The sequence below is a fragment of the Nicotiana tabacum genome, chromosome 6 (genome assembly GCF_000715075.1).
Source record: "Nicotiana tabacum cultivar K326 chromosome 6, ASM71507v2, whole genome shotgun sequence".
In the NCBI taxonomy this organism is placed as follows: Eukaryota; Viridiplantae; Streptophyta; class Magnoliopsida; order Solanales; family Solanaceae; genus Nicotiana; species Nicotiana tabacum.
The window spans coordinates 115,515,264-115,537,527 of record NC_134085.1 but is presented as its reverse complement, the minus strand read 5'-3'; the positions used below and the strand labels follow the sequence as shown (position 1 = coordinate 115,537,527).

Genomic DNA, 22,264 nt, shown 5'->3' with positions numbered 1-22,264 from the left:
AAATGGAGATACTCATGAGTAAATGGTGATGAACTAACTTGTGATTAACTCTTTTGCATCTCTCTTAATAATATATTTTGTAATACTTTATTTTTAGAATATATTACTTTGAGTGTGTTTTTATTTTTGTAGGCATGCAACATTTGGTGAATACTTTGGGAGAATTGGAGCAAAGAAGTGATATTTAATGCTATCCAACATTCACAAAAACTGTTTGAATAATGACCCAACTTCAAATATTAATCTGTTCAAGTGTAGATCAAATTGTGCTACAAAATTCATCATGATTAAAGATATTGAAGTCTAGATTCTAATGAGCCAAACCGTTCTTAATTTGGAGCTTCCTACATCAAGTTATGGCCATATAAGCTACAGTTATACAAATCTGGACAGAATCACACTAGTCCACTTCAAAATTAGTTGTGGAATAGAATACAATGAATTTAGCTGTGAAACTTACCAAACGTGTAGCCTCATATGTCTTCTTTTCAGAGAATCAAGAATGCAATTTCAACACTCCTAGACAAAATTATGGACTTTCTACCAAGACTGCACCAATCTGCCGAGATTTCCAATACAAGAGATTCAATCATTCATATTTGGTGGAAACATTGAATTGAATTGTTCTTGTGAACTCATTTAAAAGGTGCAGCAAGTAGTTAGATGATATGACTACATTTGTAGGCCACCATAAGATTTCTTGTAGGACTTTTAAGGCCAACATTGTTGAAGATTGCAGGTAGCCACCATTGAAGACCATTTTAGTATTTGTTTTCATACTTGTAGTTTGGTAAAGAGTGGTTGAAATGACTCTATAAATAGTCATCGCTCTTTCATTGTAAGATCAGATTATTGAGTGTTATATGAAATATATTCATCTTTTTGAGAGTTTAGGAGAGTTCCCCTTAAGTTCTACCAAGAACTTGTCTTGATTGCTTCAAGGATAGTTTCTCCTTGTAAGTAATCTTAGGTGATAGATTAGATTACTTGATTATTGCTCTTGAGGTTGTGGATTTAATATATCCATGGTTGCTTGCGCTTCTAATCTTGGGGTCTAATCTCCTTGTAAGTTTCATAATTTTATCTTTTATCATACGTCACTTCCTATCATATTTACGTCATATATCTTTTGATCTTTGGGTTCCGCATCATTTGGTATCAGAGCTTTTGAGGTTGAGTGTGATGCATCAGGCATCGGGATAGGTGCTGTACTGATGCAGAATCAAAAGCCAATTGCATTCTTTAGTGAAAATCTTGGAGGAGCTACATTGAATTATTCAACATATGATACGGAGCTTTATGCATTATCTTATATATTTGTCTTATTGTAATAATGGAGCAGAACAAATATATTGTCTTATATATTTGTTTAAGTTTTGAGCTCTTTATTTAAAACAAAAAAAGATATATGAAGTAAATATGATAGAAAGTGACGTAGGATAAAAGATAAAATTATGAAACTTACAAGGAGATTAGACCCCAAGATTAGAAGCGCAAGCAACCATGGATATATTAAATCCACAAACTCAAGAGCAATAATCTAGTAACCTAATCTATCACCTAAGATAGAAGATTACTTACAAGGAGAAACTATCCTTGAAGCAATCAAGACAAGAACTTAAGGAGAACTCCCCTAAACTCTCAAAGAGAAAAATATATTTCATATAACACTCAATAATCTGATCTTACAATGAAAGAGTGATGACTATTTATACAGCCATTTCAACTACTCTTTACCAAACTACAAGTATGAAAACAAATACTAAAATGGTCTTCAATGGTGGCTACATACAATCTTCAACAATGGAGGCCTTAAAGTCATCATAGAAATCTTATGGTGGCCTACAAATATTGCCATACCATCTAACTACTTGCTGCACATTTTAAATGATTTCTAAAAGGAGCAATTCAATTCAATGTTTTCCGCCAAGTATGAATGATTGAATCTCTTGTATTGGAAATCTCGGCAGATTGGTGCAGTCTTGGTAGAAAGTCTATAATTTTGTCTAGGAGTGTTGAAATTGCACAATTCTTGATTCTCTGATAAGAAGACATATGAGGCTATACTTTTGGTAAGTTTCACAGCTAAATTCATTGTATTCTATTCCACAACTAATTTCGAAGTGGAGTAGTGTGATTCTGTCCAGATTTGTACAACTGTAGCTTCTATGGCCATAACTTGATGTAGGAAGCTCCAAATTAAGAACGCTTTGGCTCATTAGAATCTAGACTTCAATATATTTAATCATGATGAATTTTGTAGCCTAATTTGATCTATACTTGAACAGATTAATATTTGAAGTTGGGCCATTGTTCGTACATTTTTGTGAATGTTGGATAGTATTAAGTATCATTCCTTTGCTCCAATTTTCCCAAAGTATTTACCAAATGTTGCATGCCTACAAAATAAAATACAAACACACTCAAAGTAATATATTCTAAAAATAAAGTGTTACAAAATATATTATTAAGAGAGATGCAAAAGAGTTAATCACAAGTTAGTTCATCACCATTTACTCATGAGTATCTCCATTTAGGCTCACTTGAGATACGTGTATAAATTTTAAATTCTCATCCACACCTATGACTTCCGATCTTATGTCAAGTAGCTTCTTTACCAACCCATGCATTACTTCTTGAGCTTTCTAGCTTTAGCTCTCGTGATTGGTACAGATGGTAAATACAAATCCTTGATTGCAATTTCATCGAGCGTGCTCGTATCATTCTCCCGGTCTTCAAAAGAATTCGTCCTCGAATCTTCACCTATATCAAAGGGAGAAAGATCAGAGACATTAAAAGCCGCACTTACTTGATACTCACCTGGCAAGTCGATTTTATATGCATTATCATTGATTCTTTCCAAGACTTGGAACGGTCCATCTCCACGTGGATGCAGTTTGGTCTTTCTTTTAGTCGGAAATCTTTCTTTTCTCATGTGTACCCAAACCCAATCTCCTGGTTGAAAGGTCATACGTTTTCTTCCTTTGTTAGCTTTCGATGCATACTGTCCATTTTTCTTTTCAATTTGTTGTTGTTAGCGGAAACGTAAAAGAAAGAACACAAGATTTAACGTGGTTCGGATCAAAATAATCCTACGTCCACCAGAGAACAGTTGCCTTTTTAATATTAACAAAGGAAGGGGAGAGTTCCCAATTACACTTAAGAGAATTTCTCTCTTAACTCTCTACTCACTACAATGTGTTGTATTATTTTTGGGATGGTTTCTACAAATGAAGGAGTGCATCTATTTATAGAGGTAAAGACCTCCTCTTGATGTCATTGGTGACATCAAACTACCTCCTCTTGATGTCATGGGTGACATCAAAGGAGGAAGCTTCCTCCTAGCATCCACACCAACTCTTCCAATTGGCATGTCATTGTTGACTAAACATAAACCAACACCTTCAATCTCCACCTTGGTTTGCGTTTCGAGCGTGCATGTGAACAACTCTGGCCAAAACTTCTAAGCTTACTGGGCAACCCCGTTGTAAGAAACAAGAAGAATCAAACCATTATTGAACATACCACCTCCATCTAACAAATGTTCTCTTCGGAGTTGCATCAGTTGATGCACACCCCCGCCAAGTCCTTGCAGTGTGCAAACTTAGCGAGTGGGACTATCTTGGTCAACATATCTGCAGCATTATCGTCTGTGATAACCTTCACGACCTTGATAGTTCCCTCTTCAGCAATATCTCGAATAAAATGAAATCTGACATCAATGTGTTTAGTGCGCTCATGAAATCTCTGATTTTTCATTAGATGAATAGCACTCTAACTATCACATCTAAGAGTTGATTCCAGCTGAACCAAACTCAATTCTGCTACTAAACCTTTCAACCAGATAGCTTCCTTCACCGCCTCCGCTGCTGCCATGTATTCTGCTTCTGTCGTAGACAAAGCGGCAATCGACTGCAGAGTCGACTTCCAACTAACGGCACTGCCAACGAGGGTAAAGATGTATCCAGTTGTGGACCTTCTTCTGTCAAGATCTCCTGCATAGTCAGAATCTACATAACCGAGAATTGAAATACCTCCACCACTTTTTCGAAAGGTCAGACCAACACCAGAAGCTCCTTTGAGATATCTCAATATCCACTTGACAGCTTCCCAATGCCTCTTTCCTGGGCTGGACATGTATCTACTTACCACACTTACAGATTGAGCAATATCTGGATGTGTGCATACCATAGCATACATAATGCTACCAACTGCACTGGCATAAGGAATCTTTGACATATGCTCCACCTCATCCTCGGACTGAGGCATTTGTAACTCTGAAAGTTTAAAATGAGGAGCTAATGGTGTACTTACAGGCTTGCACGTATGCATATTGAATCTCTTGAGAACCCTTTCAATATACCTCTTCTGAGAAAGATGTACAACACCGTCTTCTCTTGAAATCTCCATACCAAGGATTTTCTTTGCAGCTCCTAAATCCTTCATGTCAAATTCCTTACTCAACAGTTTCTTCAAAGCATTTATCTCTGTAATGTTGTTAGCAGCAATAAGCATATCATCAACATACAACAGTAAATAAATCATTGAGTTACCAGACATCTTCTTGTGATACACACAGCTATCAAATGCACTCCTTGAGAATTCATGTGTAGTCATGAATGCATCAAACCCCTTGTACCACTGTCTAGGGGATTGCTTCAAACCATACAAAGACTTCTTTAGTTGGCATACGTGATCTTCTTTTCCCTCAGCTAGGAAACCTTCAGGCTGATCCATATAGATTGTCTCTTCTAGATCACCGTGTAAGAAAGTAGTTTTGACATCAAGTTGTTGAAGCTTCAAGTCAAATTGGGCAACCAATGCTAGTAGCACGCGAATTGAGCTATGCTTCACAACTGGAGAGAAAATCTCATTGTAGTCAATTCCCTCCTTCTGACTGAATCCTTTTGCAACCAATCTCGCCTTGAACCTAGCATCTTCCACTTCAGGAATTCCCTCTTTCTTTCGGTAGACCCACTTGCATCCAACTGTCCTCTTCCCCTTTTGTCTTTTCACTAAGACTCATGTCTGATTCTTGTGAAGAGACTCCATCTCTTCAGTCATGGCTAACCGCCATTGTACAGCATCCTTGCAAGAAGTTGCTTCAATATACGAGGAGGGCTCCAGATCCTTAATCTCTTCTTGTGCAGCTACGAACGCATATGCAATCAAGTTTGCTTGATCTATAAGGCGTTCCGGTTCTCGTGTCTGCCTCTTCTCCTTCCCCTTTGCAATTGTGTATGGTTCATTGACAACAAGTTCTTCAAGGTCTACATCTTCTGACTCATCTTTAACCTGAGTCTCTTGATCCTTTTCCTTGGCAAGCTCCACTGGAAGCTCCACCTGCTCGTCGTTCTTGTTTCCTGAAAACTCCACGGAAACTTTACGGGGATCAAGTATAGAGGATTCATCAAAGGTGACATCTCTACTAACTATAAATTTGAGTAAAGACAAACACCAAAGTTTGTACCCTTTTACTCCATCCACATACCCTACGAATATGGCCTTCTTAGCCCTTGGTTCAAGCTTTCCTTCATTAACGTGATAATAAGCTGGACACCCAAATACTCATAAGTATGAATAGTTAGAGGGTTCACCTGACCATACCTCATTCGGAGTCTTAAAGTCAATTGCCGATGCTGGAGATCGATTGACAATATGAGCAGCAGTGTGAACTGCTTCAGCCCAAAATACTTTGGACATTTTGGCTTGTAGGAGCATACAACGAGCCTTTTCAAGAAGAGTTCTGTTCATTCTCTCGGCAACTCCATTCTGTTGTGGGGTATGTCTGACAGTCCTATGTCTTGAGATCCCATGAACCTTGCAGAATTCATTAAACTCTTCATTGCAAAACTCCAAGCCATTGTCTGTGCGAAGATACTTGTTTTTCCGCTCCATTTGATTTTCAACCAAAATCTTCCACTCTTTAAATGCTTCAAAAGCATCACTTTTTGCCTTCAAAAAATGCACCCAAACCTTTCGTGAGAAATCATCAATAAAAGTGAGAAGATACCTCTTTTTGCCCTTCGATGGAAGTTTAGAGGGACCCCATAAATCTGAATGGATGTAGTCTAGCACTCCTCTTGTCTTGTGTTTGCCAGTGCTGAAGCTGACCTTCTTTTGCTTCCCTAGAACGCAGTGCTCACAGAAGTCAAGTGTGCTGATCTTCTCACCTTCCAAAAGGTTACGATTGCTCAACATCTCCAGTCCACGTGCGCTCATATGACCCAGTCTCATGTGTCATAGTCTTGCCTTGTCATCATTAGATAACTGCACTGTAGATGCATTTGCAGAGCCAACAATGGTGCTTCCGGCCAATGTGTAAAGGCCGTTCTCCAGCTTGCCTTTCAGCATGACTAAAGAACCTTTAGTCACCTTTATAGTTCCTGCTTCGCCCATGTACCTGTAGCCTTGTTCATCCAGAGTACTCAGGGAGATCAAATTCTTCTTTAGATCAGGAACATGACGGACTTGTGTAATAGTCCTCAGGACTCCATCATGGCAGCAAACCCGAACTGAGCCAATCCCAACTATTGCACAAGTTGCATTATTGCCCATTACTACGGTTCCTCCACTTTTCTCATAGCTGCTAAACCAGTCTTTTCGGAACGTCATATGCAGAGTGCAAGCAGAGTCTAACACCCATTTGTTTCCATAACTACTATTATTATTACACGATGTTGTTAGTACATAATCATTATCAAAATCATGTACCTGTTCAACTGTGGATGCACTCGCCTTTTCCTTGGACTTTGACATTGGGCAGTCTCGTTCAAAGTGCCCCTTCTTGCCACAACCCCAACACTCTGTATTCTTCTTGTTCACACGAGACTTTGATCTGTGCTTTGATTTGCTCTTTCCCTGTTGGCTAGTCCGGCCTCTCACAAAGAGCCCACTTGCCTGGTCATCTCTATCTCCTTCAATGTGCCTCCGCACATCACTAGAGTTAAGTGTCTGCCGCACTTGCTCAAGCTTGATAGGCCTTCTTGCTATACATCATTGAATTCTCAATATCACGATATCCTGAAGTCAATGAAAATAGCAAAGCACATGCAAGCGTCTCCTCCTCCTTTTTAATTCCTGCAATCTGTAAGTCAATGACAAGTTTATTGAACGCATCTAAATGATCTTGTAACGAAGTACCTGACCCCATCTTAAATGTGTGAAGACGTTGTTGTAACAACATCCTTATTGTCACTGATCGGTCTTGGTATAGCCCTTCTAGCTTTTCCCATAACTGTTTGGCCGTCTCTTCGATACCCGTACTCACTTCACAAAGCACGTTAGGTGCAAGGGATAGTTGGATTGCACTCAATGCATCTCCTTCAATCTTCTCCTTGTCGGGAGCTGATATATCCTTAGGATACTTTCCGTCAATAGCATGGATTGAACCTTCCCTCCGCAGTAACGCCATCATCTGGATCTTCCAGATATTGAAGCTGTTGCGTCCACAGAATCTATCAATTTCAAACTTCATGCAACTCATCTTTGCTTGTTCTTCCTCCTTGGATCGTTAAAGAATCTTGTTGCTCTGATACCAATTGTTAGCGGAAACGTAAAAGAAAGAAAACAAGATTTAACGTGGTTCGGATCAAAATAATCCTACGTCCACCAGAGAACAGTTGCCTTTTTAATATTAACAAAGGAAGGGAAGAGTTCTCAATTACACTTAAGAGAATTTCTCTCTTAACTCTCTACTCACTACAATGTGTTGTATTATTTTTGGGATGGTTTCTACAAATGAAGGAGTGCATCTATTTATAGAGGTAAAGACTTCCTCTTGATGTCATTGGTGACATCAAACTACCTCCTCTTGATGTCATGGGTGACATCAGAGGAGGAAGCTTCCTTCTAGCATCCACACCAACTCTTTCCACCAACTCTTCCAATTGGCATGCCATTGTTGACTAAACATAAACCAACACCTTCAGTTGTTGTGCTTGTTGGTGGATTTTCTTCATCATCTCAGCCTTCCTATTACCATCTAAGCTAACCAGCTTTTTTACCGGTAAAGGAACCAAATCTAATGGTGTCAAAGGATTAAAACCATACACAACTTCAAACGGAGAAAAGCCAGTAGAAGAATGCATTGTTCTATTATATACAAATTCAACAAGAGGTATACAATCTTCCCAACTTTTTAAGTTCCTTGTAATCACAGCACGTAGTAAAGAACCTAATGTTCTATTAACCACTTCTGTTTGACCATCAGTTTGGGGATGACAAGAAGTAGAAAATAACAATTTAGTTCCCAACTTACCTTACAAAACCCTCCAAAAGTGGCTAAGAAACTTTGCATCTCTATCGCTCACAATAGTTTTAGGAATGTCATGCAACCTAACAACATCCCTAAAAAAAACAAAGTAGAAACATGAGTAGCATCATCAGTTTTGTGACATGGTATGAAATGAGCCATTTTAGAGAATCTGTCAACAACAACAAATATGCTAATCCATCCCTCTTTTTGACCTAGGTAGTCCTAACACGAAGTCCGTAGACAAAGCAACCCAAGGTCCACTAGGTACAGGTAAAGGTTTGTACAACCCATGAGGCAAGAGTTTGGACTTTGCTTGCCGACATGATATGCATTGGACACAAATTCTTTCGACGTCCCTACGCATATAAGGCCAAAAGAAATGTTCATGCAATATGTCCAAAGTCTTTTGAACACCAAAATGCCCCATCAAGCCTCCAGAATGGGCTTCTCTTACTAGTAACTCTCTTATAGAACACATAGGAATACATAGTTTACCTTCTCTGAATAAATAGCCTTCGTGTCTATAATATTTACCAAAAGAAGAGTCTCCACATGCTGCAAATATTTGACAAAAATCATGATCTTTAGCATACAATTCTTTAATATGTTCAAATCCTAACAACTTAGATGTAAGAGTTGACAGAAGGGCATACCTGCGAGATAGTGCGTCAGCAACTATATTTTCCTTAGCTTGCTTGTATTGAATCACGTAAGGAAATGTTTCTATAAATTCAACCCACTTGGCATGCCTTCGGTTGAGCTTTCCTTGGCCTTTCAAATGCTTCAAAGATTCATGGTTCGTCCGAAGAACGAACTCCTTAGGCCAAAGGTAGTGTTGCCAGGTCTCCAACGACCTCACCAATGCATAAAGCTCCTTATCATATGTTGAATAATTCAATGTAGCTCCTCCAAGCTTTTCACTAAAGAATGCAATTGGCTTTTGATTCTGCATCAGCACAGCACCTATCCTGATTCCTGATGCATCACACTCAACCTCAAAAGCATTGTTAAAATCTGGTAATTGCAATAATGGAGCAGAACAAAGTTTTTCTTTCAACAAATTAAAGGCATTCTCTTGTTCCTTTCTCCACGTAAAACCCCGATCCTTCTTTATGACCCCAGTCAATGGTGCTGCAATAGAGCTAAAGTCCCTAACAAACCTTCGATAGAAACTAGCTAAACCATGAAAACTTCGCACCTCGGTCACAGATTTTGGCGTTGGCCAATCCTTGATAGCCTTCACCTTTTCCTCATCTACCTCAATCCCTTTACTACTGACAACAAACCCAAGAAAGATTACCTTATCCATACAAAATGTGCACTTTTTCAAGTTAGCATACAATCTTTCTTTTCTAAGCACTTCTAAAACACATTTTAAATGCTTTACATGTTCATCAAGACACTTGCTATAAATAAGGATGTCATTAAAATAAACCACAACAAACTTTCCATTATAAGCACGTAAAACATGATTCATTAAACGCATGAAAGTTCTAGGTGCATTAGTTAATCCAAAAGGCATCACCATCCATTCATACAAACCATGTTTAGTTTTGAATGCAGTTTTCCATTCGTCACCAAGTTTATACGAATTTGGTGATATCCACTTTTAAGATCAATTTTAGAGAATATGCATGAACCATGTAATTCATCAAGCATATCATCTAGTCTAGGTATGGGATGACGATACTTTACCGTTATCTTGTTAACGGCGCGACAATCAACACACATTCGCCAAGTTCCATCCTTTTTTGGCACTAAAAGCACTGGCACTGCACATGGACTCATACTTTCACGGATGTATCCCTTTGCTAAAAGCTCCTCTACTTGCCTTTGCAACTCTTTTGTCTCCTCGGGGTTGCTTCGATAAGCTAGCCTATTTGGAATAGACGCTCCCAGGATGAGATCAATTTGATGTTCAATTCCTCGAATTGGTGGCAATCTATTTGGAACATCCTCAGGGAAGATATCCTTAAATTCCTGCAAAAGAGAAGAAGCAACACTAGGAAAAGGAATGATTAGTTCAATAGTGCTCAAATAAGATCCCTTATACAAAAGAACCACAAGGTGTGACCTAGATTTGTAAGCACTCATACACTCTCTAGATTTTGCATATATGCTTATTTTGCTCTCTTTTACCTCATCTTCTTTTTCCTCACAAATGTTTTTCATTTTCTCTTCCCTCTTTTTTTCTTACTCATTGGGTCTCTCAATATTCACAAAATCATCTTTTCTTTCTCCCTCATTTATTTTTTTCTCTTCTTTTTTCTTATGCTCTTTTTTTTTTCTTTTTCCTTATTCCCATGAGAATCTCTCAACTTCATTTGATCTTCAAAAACTTGCTTCGTTTTTAAAGGTGAAAGTGTCACCTTCCTTCCATCTTTTTCAAATGAATATCTATTCTTGTAACCGTCATGCATTGTTTTCCTATCAAACTGTCATGGTCGGCCGAGCAAAATATGACATACTTGCATAGGCACAATGTCACACAGTACTTCATCACTATACTTCCCGATGGAAAATGGCACCATCACTTGCTTACTCACCTTCACTTCTCCACTATCATTTAACCAATGCAACTTATAAGGAGTAAGATGTTTTAAGCAATGTAAACCCAATTTCTCAACCATAGTTGTGCTTGCTACATTAGTACAACTACCCCCATCAATTATCATGGAACAAATCTTTTCCCTTACCTGGCACCTGGTGTGAAAGATATTTTCTCTTTGCACAAGAACATCATCTTCCTTTATCTGCAAACTCATGACTCTCCTTAGCACCATCAATTCACCAATTAGAGGTGACTCAACATCACTACCCTCCTCATAGTGAGGTGCGCCAACCACATCTTCACTATCATCATCATCACTCTCCACATCCGTCTCAAAGCTCCCATCAGTTTTTAAAATCATTGGCCTTCTATTAGAACATTCAGAAGCAATATGCCCAACCCCATGACATTTAAAACATTTAGTATCTCTGTTTCTAGTATTAGTAGGGAATGAACTAGTACCTTGAGCTTTGTTTTCCTTGATTTTGTCTTCTTTAGGCCTTTGGACAGCTCTATCATCTCTTGGCTTACTCCAATTTCCCCTCCAAGAAGTGTTGCCTGTATCCTTCGATTTTTCCCAACTTGGACTAGGAATAGGCTGTTTGTTTCGACCCTTGAACTTGAGCTGCCTTTTACTTTTATAGCCATGTGCACAAGTTCCTCCATCTCCACATAATGTTGTAAGTTTACAACATTTGCAATTTCTCTATTCAATCCATTAATGAACCTTTGCATCGTTGCCTCGCGGTCTTCTTCAATGTTGGCTCTAATCATAGACATCTCCATCTCTTGGTAATATTCCTCAACACCTTTTGTACCTTGGTATAAGGTTTGAAGCTTCCTATGAAAATCTCTATAGTAATGTGAGGGAACAAATCGTTTCCTCATAATAGCCTTCATCTCTTCCCAAGAAGAAACTGGTCTTTCCAAATTTTTCCTCCTATTCACCACTATCTTATCCCACCATGTTGAAGCATAATCGGTGAATTCAGTAATTGCTAATTTTACCGTCTTCTGCTCCGAGTAATTATGGCAATCAAACACCTTCTCGACCTTTCTTTCCCAGTCTAGATAGGCATCCGGATCACTCTTCCCTTGAAAGGAAGGGATGCTCATCTTAATACTACCCAAATTCCTATCAACCCCTTCTTCATTCCTAAGTCCTCTTTGCGGTCTTCCTCTTCTACCCCCTCTTTGACCATGTCTTCCCATATCAATATAGTCATTATCACTATCTTCTTCAATGCCATTGAAGTGTTCTTCACCAACCCGTGGTTGTGCACGTGGTTGTTCTTGCCTCCTTTCGTTCCCTAGGACTCTTCTCCTATTTTCATTTTCTTCCAGCCTCTCTTGCATATTATCTAATCTCATGCTCATCCTTGAAAATTCTCGTTGCATCGCTTGAATGGCAACCAATATATCTGGATTGGCATTTACACTTCCTGTGCTTTCACTACCATTACCTGCATGTGACATGCTTATACAAAAAAAAATTAGGGCCTCACAACACTCCCTCACGTGTTTACACTCGCTCAATTTCACACAACCCTCGTGTTTGTCCCTCAATAGTAAAAATTCACTCAAGCCTTTTACTACTATAGAGTTTTCCTTTGTAGTTCTGCCAGGTAACTAAATCTGGATGACTTCAAAAGAAAGTTTCTATTGTAGAATTCTAATATAAAAGGCTCATGAGTTGACAAGAGAAGAAACAATGATGCTGAAAAAATAAACAAAGGAAACAACAAAATTCAGCAAGAATAGCTGAATACAGAGGATTGACTGTATGGATTTAATCATAACTGAAAATACACGAATAAAATGATTTGATTCAGAGAGGACAAAAAGGATCACAATAGGTAGTATTTAAGTAAAATACTACTTGTTGAGTAAGAAGAATAGATGACTAAAAAAATTCCAGAAAGAATAGATGACTAAAAAAAATTCCAGAAACAAAAGAATTCTCTAGATTATAGTATTTTTGGATATATATAATTTTTTGTTTTTTTTTGTTTTGTTTTTTTGTTTTAAATAAAGAGCTCAAAACTTGAACAAATATATAAGACAATATAATCAACAAGGCTCTGATACGAAATGACGCGGAACCCAACGATCAAAAGATATATGACGTAAATATGATTGGAAGTGACATAGTATAAAAGATAAACCCCAAAAAAAAACCCCAACAACTTTCTTTCCCTCGGGGAGGATAAGATTAATTCATTAAAAATAGCCAAAGGACTTGTGACCCTTCTTTTCACACCAACAAAGTTACAGCAACATAAAATAAATTATCTGGCTCTTCAAGCCTTCCTTTTAAACCATTAACTTATTTATTAATGCATATACGTGCATGGGTTCTTACACAGACAAAGGAGATGCAAAAGGTTTGGGAAAAAACAATCAAGTGCATACCAATACACTCTCATTGCAATTGTACTTGTACGCTCTTGAATAGTAACCTTATCTGTTAAATTTTTTTTTTTTAAAACAACACCGTTAGCTTTGAACAGATCTTTTTCCAGAACATATTAACTGCAGAAAACCATAAACTTATTATATAATCTCATAAGCCAACACAGGCCGTCATACAGGCAAATAGATGCAGAAGGTTTTCGAGTAACACGTATGATCTCCACAACACTTTCATAATCATTTGTACTTGTATACTGTTGAGTAGTAACCTTAGCTGTTCAGAGACTTTCACAACAGATCTTTTCCAAGAATATCTTAGTGGTAGAATAGTTACACAGTCAACTTTTGCCATGAAAGTTATAAGACCCATTTGGTTGGTAATGTGATCATCTATAGTACAAATAAAACCTCAATTCCTTAAACTAACCAGAAGCAGCAAACCCAAGATTTTATAGTCGTGAGTGCTTGTTGGAAGGAGCTCCAAAAGAGGAGTGGAAAAGAAGTTATGTTGTGTTGTGAGGGAAGAGAAAATTTCGTTTGTTTGGGGGAAAATGAGATTGGAAAAGGAAGAAATACAAAAGGTAAGAGGAATTAAGAACGGAAAATAGAAAAGGAAAGAAAAGAGTTCTAGTTTGAGAACGAGGGTTTGGGGGATTAGAGAAAAAAGGTAAAAAGAGAAAAACGAAAGTAAAACAGAAAGCAAATAAGGAAAAATTGGATAATAAGAAAGCAAATAAAGAAAAATGAAAGGAAAAGAGAAAAAAACAGCACTCAGTTGAAATTTTTCAAAGCAGGAAATGATCCTGCACCACAATGTATGGCAGATCACCTGCTTCCAAGTGGACCTATTTGTCTTTTATATTTAAGGGTGCTCACTGAATTTTATGGTACTTGTTCCTCATTGCCTATGTAAGCATATCAAATCTGATCAACTACAATGGACGCGTGAACACCCATGATTCTTCATGTAGGTCGGCCATTGCTAACCAACTGTGCATGACACAAAAGCTAGAACCCAGACTGGTCATTGTGTTTGCACTATTAATATCAGCAACCAAGGGGCATTTTCGTCTCTTCACTACACCTACATGGCTACATTTCTGACTTTTACCCACCATCTCCCATTTCCATCTCTTTTTTGTTATAGTGGGAAAAAAATTCCTAATCTTTGTAATGTTGCTTCAATTCATATTATTTTATATATATGCATGTAGCGAGTCCCACAAATTCTAGCACTATGACACCAGGGGCGGATTTAGGGGGGTAGAAGGGGGTTCGCCCGAACCCCTTCGCCGGAAAATTACACTGTCTATATATGGCAAAAACTGTTTTGTGTCTCTATATATTATATTTTGAATCCCCTTGGCACGGCCCAAATGCATAGCTCAGTAGACAAGGGGGGTCAAAATCCATTGTGAGGTTGTTGGTTCAATTCCCACTGGCCACAGTATCTTTTAATTTTTTAACCTTTTCTTTTTTGAACCCCCTTAGCGGAAATTCTGCCTCCGACACTGATGACACCCGTAACTAGTGGTCCAACAAATGCATGCATATTCTTCTTATATGAACTCCCGCTAGAGTCGAGCAAAACCGTTATCAAAAACAATCTTGTTACCATCATGCAATTTACTTGATGAGTGTGAACAGTTACAACCAGGTGAATAGATCATTTTTTTGTAATATAAAACAATTCATTTGTCTGATTAAAAAGAAAGACAACAGCAAATAGATGCAAAAACTCTGTAAAGGCCTTTTGGAGATAAAATACAAGAAATTGCAGCAGGGTGAAACTGAAGATAGGAGAGATTAACCACAAATCACACACTTTTAGAAGAGCAGGTAACAAGGGGAAAAAGAAAAGGAAACCACACGGAGATTCAGCACATACAGGATCCGTTTCAATGAGATTGTCAGGTTCATCGTACTCTCCCATGTCTGGAATATCTTCCTCCTCCTCACCTCCAAAGTATGAGGAGATTGACTGGATAGTATTCCTTTTGCTAATTTCTAATGTTTCCATTGATGGCAAATTGTCATCCTCGTCACTTTTGCTTTCTACGAAACAAATGGGACAAATGTCACAATGAAAGATTAATGCAATTTGTTGTTAGACACACAGTTATGAAGAATACCTTTAGGTTTCCCATGTGTGGCAAGCCAGCCATCATTTTCCTCATTATCAAGCAGAACTTCACCTCCAGCAGCTTCATATTCTTCCTCTACTGATGCAGCTCTCCTCAAGCAAGGAACTGCGATAAAAGTTAAATTGGCACGTAACTTACTGGTGAATGATAAAACTCTTCCATTCTAGGCATTCCAAAAAGAAGATAAGAGGACGTTTAAGAGCAAGTGAATATCAGAAAAGGTCTACTCAAACTAGCATGATAAGAAAGTTTAATTTGTGTAATTCTTGACGTTCCAGAATTTGATGATGTAGTAGGTGTGAAACGGGAAGATAATATTTGTTCCAACAGTTAAATGGGTACATCAACTGTGTTTAGACCAAGCAACACGCAGAAAATACTTGGCAATTCTATCAGAACTAATTTCTCAGTTATTTAAAGTACTTCTAACACCTAATTTAGCTTTTCAAAATCAACTCTGCTACTTCCTATAATAAAGAAGTGAAAATTAATACTCTAGCTAATTGTGGATAAAAAATGAAATCATCATGAGCACATAAGTTAGCTAGCTCATGTCAACCCAAATGTATTGAATGCTATGAAGAGTGGAGGAGTTATATGATAAGTACCATTTCTAGTTATCAAGAATTGCTTGTCAGCAGGTAAATATGACTTCCTCTTGCTAGGTTCACCTGATTCCCTGTCAATGAACAATTGAAGGGTGACACGAGTAACATATAGCAATAATACTACATTGACCCATGCTTAAACAAAATCCTAGAAAGCAAACAAATTTTTCATCTTCAAAGCATAATAATATGCATCAGAAGCCGAGAATCAATGTAGAACAAGCAAAAGTAGACAACACCCTAAAGACTGAAAACTAGGAAACCTAAAGCATGAGAGATAACAATAGTCTCTAGTCAGTAAATTCATCATTTCAGACGACATAACTAATAATAGTGGGCATCAATCATCTTAGCTCGTTGATAATCAATACCAGATATGAAAGAAAGAGCAGTCATATGGTAAACAGTAAGTCAAAACTCAAAAGAAAAACATAACTGCTCAGCAATACAGTTTTTGAATTTGACAACAAGAAGCAGGGGCAAATCCACCTCTTATAGCAGCAAGTGCGGGACACTAACTACTTTTGGCTAGAATTATAAATCTAGGGGATTCTCAATAATATATTTATACTAAGTCAGCAACCATACTCTGCAACCACGGGCTTTTAGCCTGGATCCATCTCCGACAATAAGTCAGCTCATCCTACCAGTAATGTCCACTGACTATATATACACACCAAATTTTATATTAATTGTACCATCATATACACGTATACTGATCTAATTCCATCTCACATAAGTTTAGAGCATGAATTGGAGCTTATGCATAGAAATTAGACGATAAAATCTGGCTTCTCTTCCGCTTTCTCATAATCTCTTTTTTCACCTTTTTTTTCTCTTTGACTTATAAACTGAGCAATTGATGCTAAAGTTGAAGGGGAAAACGAAGTGAAGGGTTTACCAAGACCAAGTAGGGCATTTGGAGACGAGATTATCGCCGGCGATGATGAACTCATTGATGCTGAGAACGCCTTTCTCTTTGAAAGCAGAAACGGTGCGAGGGCTTGTGATTCTCTCCACTGTGCCCTTGAATGCTTCGTGAATCTTCTGCGACAGTACCATTTTCTCCACCCTCCACTTTCACAGGTATCGGAATTCCGAGAACTGAGTTATAAAGACTTCTCACCTTTCCTGTTGGAAGTCGGAAGTCGACGACTCACGGTGCTTTCCGTGTCCTTACGGGGCTAGTATTGCGCCCAATTACCGTATCTTCAACTTGGCCCGTTATGTTTATACCTTTATCAATTCACACCCCATACATTTATTTTGTCATACGCTACAACGCACTAGTTGGTAATTGGGAGCCAAAAAACACTAGCTGGTAATGTTTACACCAATTCAAACTTATCTCTAATAGTTAAGTGATAAATAAAATTGAGAATGCATATTAATTAATTATGATTTAGTGATATCATACTTGTAAAAATATGTATCATATATTTTGGGTTGAATGCTACTTCTTAATTGGTGGAATCACAAAGTCCTTAAACTCGTGGCTTCATATATATTATTACCAAGGTATTATATGTAGTTGATTTGTTTGGTAATAAAATGCTAATAAATATTTATTATAAAAATGATTAATATTGCTATGGTAAGAGTATTTGGAGAATTTAAAAAGATATTAGAGATGAAATAGTAAAGTATTTAGTCAAACTAAAAGTGCTTGTAAGTCAACTTATGACTTTTGATTCGTTTTAATTTATAAACACTTACAATTTATTTGAATAGTTGTTATGTATCGTTTCATAATGTATCATAAAATATTGCATTGTATTGTACTATATCGTTTTGATGTATACAATGTTTGGATTGATTGTATTGTTTGTTGTCATTTCATGGTGCGTGCACCAATAATATGAAGAATAAATTTGTAATATTATAAAGAAAAAGTAAGGTACTAGGTAATATTGTTATATAGAAAGGTAGGGTAAATGATAAAGTATGATTATTTAATAATAAAAAGGGCAGGATGAGAAAAAGAATAAGGTAACGACGCGACTACACCAAATCGATCGTTCCATAAAGTGACGCTTTTCGTCGTTACGTAATGACGAATTTATCAATACGATACAATAAAATTTAAATAATAATCAAAACAAACATAGTATTTAAAGTAACAATACACTACAATACAATACAACATGTAATAACCATCCAAATAAGTTGTTAACATATCAGCATGTTGGTGTTTGTAACAAGTAGATACAATAACATTACAAGATGTAGGATAAAATATCAGGATGGTGTTTAAAATATTTTTTCATTGTAAAAGATAAAAAATATTTGGTTGTTTTTTCTACAATAAAAAAAAAAGTGTTTGAAATTGGTATTGAAAAGGATATTTAAAGCAGTGTGCACTCTCCCTTCGGAGGATTTGTGACAGAGAATTTAACCATTACTCACTTCGCGTACCCATCTTTCTGACATGCTCCTAAGGTATCATAATCCTCTATTTTCATCTAAAAACTTATATACATACAAGAGGGATGAGTATAGTGGTTATGTAAGTTTAGATCTATCTTTCATTCGGAACCTTGGCAAAGGTTATTTGCCTTGCCAAGAAGAATATGTTCTATAGCATTATCACTCAAGTCTTGCACTTGAATTCTGTGCTGTCTTTGATGTCTGATATTAAGGTAGTCTAATTCCAAACCAACTGCAGTATTTAAGTTATCCTTTAACACATTAACCATTCTATAAATAAGGAGCCTTTGCAAGAAGTCCATAGGCTAGGGAGATCAAATATTTCCTCAGGAATAAGACATAACTATTGGGGTTTCTTTTATAATAAAAAAAATCAAGATCCCTTTTCAACATGGGCTCAAAGGCCGACCTCTTCCGAGCCAAAGCTAGAAGGAAGATGGGGCTTGGTCCATATCGATAAAAAACGTTTGTAAAAAATGAATCTTCGATGGTTATAAGACATCTGGAGTTATGGTTATAATATTATATTTTTTTTAAAAGGATTGGCACATAGTCAAAGATGAAGTAACAGATGCAGTGAATGAGTTCTTCGCCACTAGTAAATTGATGAAGGTTGTGAACTGCACTAGTGTAACTTTAATACCTAAAGTTTCTAACCCAACCACAGTGAAGGAATTTCGGTCAATAACTTGTTTCTCTATCCTCTATAAATTGATCTCCAAGATTCTAGCTTATATAATCCAAAAGGTAATTGTAGGTCTCATTTGTGAAGCACATGTTGGTTTTATATCTGGGAGGAGAATAGCTGACAACATCAGTTTAGTTTATGAATTGGTGAAATCCTATACTAGAAAGAATATATCTCCAAGATGCATGAATAAAATAGACTTCCAGAAAGCTTATGACTCTGTGAAATGGATCTCCCTGACGCAAGTTCTGGAAGGATTGGAATTTCCATCAAGGTTTATATCATGGATTATGGAATGTGTGCAAACAATCAATTACATTATCTTGAAAAATGGAAAAACTACAGAGTTTTTTTCTGTCGCTAAGGGGCTGAGGCAAGGAGATCTTATGTTTCCATTTTTATTTGCAAATGCAATGAAATACTTGAGTAGGAGCCTCAATGTACTTAAAGAAAACAAGCAGTTCAAATTTCATCCCAAATGTGCTAAGCTAGGAATAACTCGTTTGAGTTTTTGCATATGACCTGCTCCTATTCACAAGAAGTGATTTGATGTCTATCTCTGCTATGCAATAATGCTTTCTGGACTTTTCAAATGCCTCAGGGTTGCAAGCAAACATGGGAAAGAGTTCAGTCTATTTTGGGGTATCACACAACAGACCAAAAATGACATTTTGAAACAACTGGATTTGTGCAGGGAGAATTACCATTTAAGTACTTGAGGATCCCATCGTCAACTAAAAAAACTCACATTGCTCCAATGGCAACCATTGGGGGGAAAAATCACTGTTAGAATCTCCTTATGGACAACAAAAAGACTATATGCTGGAAGAGCTCAGTTAATCCAGTATGTATTATTTGTTATACAAGCATACTGGGCACAACTTTTCACCTTGCCCATGAAAGTGATCAAACTAATAAATGCCTATTGTAGGAGTTATTTGTAGTCTGGTGATAATCAACTAACCAAAAAAACTCTAATAATTTGTGATAGAGTATGCGTACATAAAGTTGCAGGTGATTTGAATATAACAAATATCCAACTATGTAACAAAGCAGTTATAACTAAATCCTAGTGGGACTTAGCTCGTAAACAAGAAAGACTATGGATGAAGTGGATTCATGAATATTACATCAAGAGACAACAACTCAATGAAATTCGAGTACCACCACATGCCTGTTAGATGATGAGGCAAATTTTGCATGCTGCGGGGAACTTACAACAACTTCAATATATTTTCCCTCCCGGTAAACGTTATGCAGCTATTGGGAGATTATACCAGAGTACCATGAAAATGCTTAGTATTTAATAATGATGCAAGACCAACGACCAGATTTATTACGTGGCTGCAATTACAAGGAAAGCTATTAACAACTGATCGATTGCTTTGATAAGGACTACAAATGGATTCATGTTTTGTCCTATGCCCAAATTGTAATGAGTTGAGAGATCACTTATTTGTGCAATGTGATTACACAAAACAATTGTGGAAGGAACATATGAGATGGATACAATATGATCACATGCAGGTAGGAACCTGGGAACAACATTTAGATTGGATCATTAGCATGCCAAAAGGCAAATCAAAGGCTGCTCAAATATTCAGGGTGGTATATGCTGAGAGTGTCTATGCAGTTTGAATGGAGAGAATCAAAGAGTGTTTGAGAATAAGAGGAAAGGATGAGATCAAAATGCAAAGGAGATTGCGTATAGCTGCTGTGTACAAGCCCACTAGAATTCAAATACTTTTAGACAAATTTATATTCTAAGTAGTAGCTTATGAGATAGTTTTGATTTGTATACTTTTTTTCTCTATAGATAGCAAGATGTGCGAGCTTGGCTATGGTATTGTAAAGATTACAAGTGGTAATTAATAAAAAGTTCAGTTAATTACCAAAAAAAATAAAAATATTTGAAAGTGAATTCAATTGGGGAAAAAGTTAAAGTTTTATGTTTCTTTATTGGGATCTTTATTTGAAGTGATAAAAACCATTTTCACTTAAAATGTCCTCAAACTAGTTTATTAAATTTTTAATCATCTAGTACAACTTGAAGTTAAAAAAGTAGACCCAATATTTGTTAAACTTTTTTTCCAAATATTATCTATGGGCAATGACACAACATAACTACTCGGATACTTCTAAAATAAAGGCCTTCCCATATAAGAGTTCAAATATTTTCTCCGTTAGGTGAAAAATATTTTCATCGGAGAATATCTTCACAACTTAAATAACTAAACACTAAAATATATTTTCTTAGGGTGTGTTTGGTATGAAGGAAAATATTTTCTGAAAAATATTTTCCAATTTTCCCATGTTTGATTGGCTTGAATGTTTTGGAAAACATTTTCCTTATGAACTCATTTTCTCCAATTGGAGTAAAATGTTTTCCTTACCAAGAGAAGGGAAAACATTTTCCAAAACTCCTTCTCAACCTTCCCCACCCTCACCAACCTACCCCACCCTTCTCTCCAAAAAAGGCATTTGTTTTTCAAATTTCAGTTTTTTTGTTACCACTCACCCTACTACCCCCACCCCCACCCCCTTCCTGCAAAAATATTATTTCTTTTACCTTAAATTTTTTACAATTTCAAATTTCTATTTTTTTTGTTTTCAGCACCACCCACCCCACCCCCTCACCTGCCCCCACCCCGCACAAATTCGTTTTTCTGCACCACCCACCCCCACCCTCTCACCTGCCCCCCACTCCGTACATTTTTTTTTTACCTTTTTTTGTAATTTCAGATTTCTATTTTTTCGTTTTTCGGCCCCCCCTCCAAAAAAATATTTTTAAAATATATTTTTTAGTTTTAGTTTTTTTATTTATTGGTTTAAAGTTTTAAAATTTTACAAGTTCTAAAGTTATGAGTTCAGAGGTTTATGTGACTGGAAGTTTACAGGTTTAGAATTATAAAGTTTACGGGTTTCAAATTCTGCGATTTCGAAAGTTTAGCAATTCGAAAGTTTATGAAATTTGTGGGTGCAGACAGGGGCGGCCCGACGGGTTTTGTGGCCTAAAGCCAAACTTTATGAGGGGCCTTAACTTTTAAAAAAATATTTATTTATTTAAAGTCTATTTTTTCTAGCGTTTCTTAAGTACAAAGTTGTTAATAATTTTCTTATAATCAATAACTCCTAATAAATCTTTCTTAATTGACAATATAACTAATCCATTTAACC

General features: G+C 36.8%; 1 protein-coding gene across 11 annotated transcripts in view; it reads right to left on the bottom strand.

Annotated features, from left to right (window-relative positions):
- The window catches only part of LOC107772206 (autophagy-related protein 3), a 29,145-nt gene extending 11,955 nt beyond the window's left edge, over nucleotides 1-17,190 (bottom strand). For 4 of the 11 annotated variants that reach the window (XR_012710645.1, XR_012710649.1, XR_012710648.1 and 1 more), the window contains exons 1-2: nucleotides 8,911-9,946; nucleotides 8,753-8,812 (exon numbers count right to left, since the gene is read on the bottom strand). Coding sequence is in view for 2 of the 11 variants with exons in the window: in XM_075255206.1 (XP_075111307.1) it covers nucleotides 15,109-15,275; nucleotides 15,353-15,469; nucleotides 15,973-16,043; nucleotides 16,874-17,034 (516 nt within the window). In the remaining 9 variants the exon portion in view is untranslated. The other 7 variants (XR_012710650.1, XR_012710651.1, XR_012710652.1 and 4 more) reach the window with 4 other exon arrangements.
- Nucleotides 17,191-22,264: the final 5,074 nt, after the last annotated feature.